At 47.2% G+C, this 5609-nt stretch overlaps 1 protein-coding gene across 1 annotated transcript in view; it reads right to left on the bottom strand.

Moving 5' to 3' along the window:
* COL5A2 (collagen type V alpha 2 chain) overlaps positions 1-4755 on the bottom strand; it is a 104321-nt gene extending 99566 nt beyond the window's left edge. The window contains exon 1 of the mRNA XM_035331607.1: positions 4465-4755. Coding sequence (XP_035187498.1) covers positions 4465-4567 — 103 coding nt within the window. The 5' untranslated portion in view covers positions 4568-4755. The remainder of the gene's footprint in view (positions 1-4464) is intronic.
* Between the last annotated feature and the right edge of the window lie 854 nt (positions 4756-5609).

Here is a 5609-nt window from a genome sequence, read left to right as displayed (position 1 = left end):
CCCCCCCCCCCCCCCCCCCCCCCCCCCCCACACTTAGTTTTCAGTTAATACACGTTATTGTTAAAAAGAACCAATCCTGCAGTGTTTTACATGAACAAATGGGCCCGGTGGAATGCTACCACATTGAGACAAATTGCAACGATGAAAGGGCTTCACCAAGAAGTAAACTCTGCACATGCCAAAATGGGGATGGGAGAGTGAGAGAAAGAAATGACCATTCTGGTTTCTAGGGCAATAATCTACATTTGTAAACACTGGAGGAAAAGAATTAAAAAATAAATAAAAAAGCCTGCACAACGACCATCACACACAATTACTCTTCAGCCACAACGCATCTTCTGAAAAAGCCAAGCTGACGTGGATGGCTTATGAGAACCTCAGTTGTATGGATGCCCTAATTTTTGAGCAAGCAGCCACTCAGTCTGAGTAGGAAGAAACGTCTTCGGGATTCTTCTGGAGGAAATTTCTCCTTCCCACACTGTTACAGGCAGAGGAGCCAACCACAGATATTCAGAAGTCATGAGTCAGTCCCCAAAGAACTGTGAGCTTGTTGTTTTGTTGTGTTGTTTTTTTGTTTATTTTTTAATAAATAATAGATTCTCATTTTCTGCTTGTTCAGAGCCATAATCACTTCTGCTTTTGAGAGATTTACAGTGATTAGACCCACAAACACCGCCACAGGTGCACACACACACACACGCTTTCTCTCACTCAAAGCAGAGGCACACATTTAAGCAAATGATCTTAGGATCTAGAACTCTGGGAAAAGAAAAACCAGGTATCTTGAGATCCTCACTCAAATTGCAAGAGCTAGGAAGACTGAGATGTTTTTCCCCCTTTTCATCTCATTCTCCCGAGAAGCTCTCAGTCAGGTTGAAAGATCCAGGAAAACCAGAGGAGCATCCGGTATGGATGCTCAATAATTTTCCCCTCATAGCTACGGTGCACTTCCCACCATCGTATTCCCAGAGAGGAGGCTGTACAACATTTTAACCTCTTTTCTCCCTAAGGATAATGTGGTCAGGGACAGGTTGATGGACATTTTAATAGCCCCAGCTCAATCAGCTCAGCTGCTTCTGCCTCCATTAGGGCCAGATCATTCTCCTCTCTCCTTTGTATGGTTTCTAGGCAAAGTGAAAGGCCTGACAAATTCAAAGAGGGCAGAGAGGATCATGAATTCAGAGGGGAAGACCCTTGTTTGTTCTTGTTCACACAGTGGAACAAGGGAAATCAGTTCAGATACTTTTAATCAATGCTAGGGCTCACAATGATCTCAGCTGACGTAGGGCTGACGCTGCCAGAGTGGGACAGGGAAGGAGAAACCAACACAACATCCTCAGACAAAGGTGTGATGCAGAAACCGGTGAGAACCTAATGGCAAATAAGGGACTGCAGTGAGAAATACGGGAGATTGTGGCACTGGACCACCACTGCCATGCCCAAACGGGCTCTGCACAGACAGATGAAGGAGGTAATCCCCACAGCTGCAGCTCTTATCCAAGTTACCAAGAGACCTTCCACTCAGGGTGTGTTTCTAGCTTTCTTAAGTAACTATGTTGAAGAAAGCAATCACATTTACAAGTCCAGGGGGATGGGAAAGGATGGTGGCAGGACGCACCACTTCTGCTAGTGCTTTCCTCTGTATGGAGTCCTAAGGGAGGAGGAAACACTGTATGGAAACCCCTCCCGCAGAGCTTCCAAGTAGGCACTGCTTAAATAGCACAATTTCAGCCATCTTCTGGGCACTTACTCCGCCTCTGAACCTGTTCGTGCCCCTACAAAGAACATAAAGGCGTTTGTAGAGCTGCCTTTATTCCTGTGTAACTCTGTAATGGACACACTTCAAACAGGCTCAAAAGAACAAATTTTCCTGTACTAGGCTTGAAAGGGTCTGTTTTTCACATTTTGCTGGGCATTTTAATTATGTGCTGTACTGCACTGTCAGCCAAGTGCTCTTGAGCAAAACAGGTCAGCCTGCAACATTTCCAAGAGGAAAAAATAATAATAATATAGAAGCTGGCATTACTTAAAAGCCCAGCAACGGTAACAACAACAAAGTTGTTAAAGTTGTTAAAGAGTATGTCTGGTTTACAGAAGCATTACAGCTCTTTTATATATATAAGTGTGTATATTTACCTGCTTTATTATTTTGACTTATTTATCAATATATGGATCTCACTCTCACAGCCGTAAACTCTGCCAGATACTTCTGTGAAACTTACTTCTTGCTTGCACTGTGGTTGACATAACCAGTATCTAATTGTTCTCATTTTTTCCACCACCGGCATGACAAATGACTGCTGCACCAGTTTTACATACTTTCTGAAAGTCTGAGAGGTTTTTTTTTTCCCCATTTATGCTTCCAAAAGCACCTGACTTGTTTCCCCAGGTACCTCTGAAATTTGTTCAGCATGGCACCTACATTCCAGTGACACTTGACCAACTGAACGGGGAGAAGTGAAGCAGCAGCCAACACAAAGTCACTTGCAGTCCAGCATGATGTACACTGCTCTCAGACCTCTGCACGAGTTGGTACCGAAACCAAGACAAACGAAGGGCAAAAATGTCCCCATTTGGCAGCGTTTTTGGGCTTCAGCCAGGAACTCCATCAGGACTGAAGCCCCCTTGTTTATCCTCTTAGACCAGACCAATGTGTAGGATGTGCTCCCTTCCTCCTCGCTGTGCGCCACCCCTCACAGTACAAATAGCTCCGTTTTCTCTTTGTGTTTTTATTTTTGATATAGTGAGCATATGAGAAGCAGCTTCCTCGTACATATGGTAGACAAAAGCTATTACATTCCCAAACAGGAAGATGAATAAGTGAAATAAGTGCAAACAGATGTCACTAATTTATGACAATGTATTTTGCTCTCTGGCTTACCACGTACGTCTCAGTTTCCTCAGCCATCGGCATATGGGAAGTACATCCCAGAAGGTGTTGCTACATTACTGGCTCATCCCGTAATTTCCATAACAGCAACAAACTAATAAGTGAGACGTAATAACTTAACCCAACAGACATCCCACATAAGATCTGCCTTTAAATAATAATAGTAATAAAAGAAAAAAACTGTAAAAGGTATGATTTTTGCTAAACAGATACCAAAAGCGAAGTCAATATTTTCACAAGTGTTTTCTCTGGCACTTGATGTATCTGAAAAATCCGGAGTATGCATGTCCCTTTATGGCAAGTACAGGAATTATCCTCCCAAGACTACACGAAGTGCCCCCTCTATGGGACTTCCCACACAGCTGTGTGCAGTCAGGAGCCCCGCTTTGCTCCACAGAACCAAATTTGCAGCACCGGAGCTGTTTTATTCAAGGGATTCAAATCCTCCTCACTTGTGCAATGCAGCGCTCAGCTACAAGGAAAACAAAGCTCTTGAAAATATTCAAGAGAACAATTACGAACTGGGCTGTATGGCAACACGCTGGTCCTTTGGCTTCTTTCCTGAATACCGTCCGACAACGTTATGCACGAGAAGCCCAGAAGGTGCGTGCAGGAGTACAGCAGCTACAGAATACCCTACAACCAGGCTTCTCACGTTTCAGGAAACCCACGTACTGCACGACGTCCAGGCTGATGAAAGCACTGAAAGGCTGCTAGGAACTCTCCCGACCATCACCCCGTGTCCCGCAGGCAGCGAAATGCTGCGAAGTAGGAGCAGGTATAAAAGAGCCTGCAAGCCTTCGGGCTGCACGGGTCAGGTAGGCGGCTGGCCAGCCGTCCCGCTTTCAGACAGCTCGTGCGGAGCGGCCGCTGGCCGGGTAAGCGAGGCGGAGGGTGGGAAAGCACGACGGCAGGGAAGGCTGTGTTCCATCACAGCCTGTCACTGGGGATTAAACACGGCCTCCGCAGCCAGGGCCGGAGGGGGAAGGAGACAGAGATGGGGAGAGAGGAGGAGGAAAAGAACCACAAAAGAAAGGGGGGAAAAGGGAAAATGACATTTTGGTGTTTCTCTAAAACAAAGAACGTAAGAAAGCAGAGGTCGCTCGGCGCAAAAGGGCTCCACCCTGCGCGGCTCCGTGTTTACTTCTCCCGGCTCTGGCTGCCCCGGCTGCTCTCCAGCCCCGCAGCCTCCTTCAGCTTCATCCCTAAGTGCTTTCTTTTCTTTTGTTGTAAACTTCCCAGCCCTGCGTGCTGTTCATGCCAGGCAGCGGGGTTTACTGCCGGGTGCTCCACAGCTGCTTTTTGCTTTCCATCGGTCCTCCCTCCCCTGTGCCCACAGAACTGTGCGCAGAGAGCTGGGAACTCTGCAAAACTCCAACTTTTGAAATCCCCCGTCTTCTGATTAGGTTCCCAAAGCACAAGCCTTGCAGCCCGATGCTCAGCATATAAAGCCACAGACCTTGTTACTCTCGTACCCCAGAAGTTTTCTATTTCTCATATTAACCAAATCACACAATAAGCACGCTGCATACAAAGAGAAGAGGAAGAAAAAAAAAAGAGAGAGAAAAACTCACCAACGTCATATTCTTCCTCTTCTTGTGCTTTTATGGTTACAAATCGCCCTAATAAAGCAGCAAGGATGAAAAAAGTTCTCGTTTGTACCCAGATTGCCATCATGCCTAGATATTAGGCATGTATCCTCCTGAGCAACAAAAAGCAGGGAAACGTAAGGTTATTTTAGCACCATGAAGCCAGCTGGGGAATCTGTCTGTCTTTCAGCATCAGTCCCAGGACAAATTCTGCGAGCCCTTTTTTTCAGCACCAGCTCCAGCACGGTCTGCAAACACTCTTTTCAGGGGATGCAGCTTTAAATAGCAAGAATGCTGCCTCCACTTCTCTTCCTGCCCCTTTTCGGCTTGTTCAGGCTCATAATCATCCACTCCCCGCCAAGCAAGCGTCTGATTGATGGTAAATAACCGAATCAGAGCTGGCTTCACTCTTCCTTGAACTTTTCTCTTTGCAAGTACAATTGTGGGATATTTTCCTGCTGCTGTGCAGCGCGTATGCTGTGTCAGAGCAATTTAACAGGAAAGCAAAGCATAATTCAGTACGAAGCTGTCAGGGGGAGAAAGCTTTGCTTTTAACGCACGCACGCTTCCCGGGAATGGAGGGCATAGCCCCCCTTGGAGCTGCTTCACTTACTGGGAACTTGATCCCTTCCAGCGTGCTGAGAGGAGGGTTTCCTCCCCTCCCCTGGTACCTGCCCCTGCCTGGCCCCCGACTGCCCTGCCCAACACGACTCCAGACCCCTGAGAGGGGCCAGGGGCCACCAGCGCGGTGCGGGACCCTGCAAACTGCCTCCTTTCCCCCACGCTGGGCTCTGTGCAATCCCTCAGCTGCTCACCGTGCTCGGTACTTACAGTCCCACCAGCTGGGAAGACTATTGCCAGCCTCTGGGAGATGCTCAATACTTCTACATCATAATGACAATCCAAGTTAACTAAATCATCTGCTTTTCTCCTCATCTCTACAGCCCCGGTCCCTGACAGCTGCAAATCTACCTAACCCCAGCCTGGTGCTTAGCCCGTAACAATGCCCCGCCATTAGCATTCCAGCGTGGGCACTAAGTAAATCTCTCTTTTGTGGATCTCTTGCAATCAGGAGGAGTAGGATACTAGAGTTTTTTCTTCCCACCGCACTGCCGCTCTGTGAAAAGGCA

The sequence above is a fragment of the Oxyura jamaicensis genome, chromosome 7 (assembly GCF_011077185.1).
Source record: "Oxyura jamaicensis isolate SHBP4307 breed ruddy duck chromosome 7, BPBGC_Ojam_1.0, whole genome shotgun sequence".
Lineage (NCBI taxonomy): Eukaryota > Metazoa > Chordata > Aves > Anseriformes > Anatidae > Oxyura > Oxyura jamaicensis.
The sequence above is the reverse complement of the archived record's forward strand: the minus strand, read 5'-3'. Positions and strand labels throughout refer to the sequence as shown.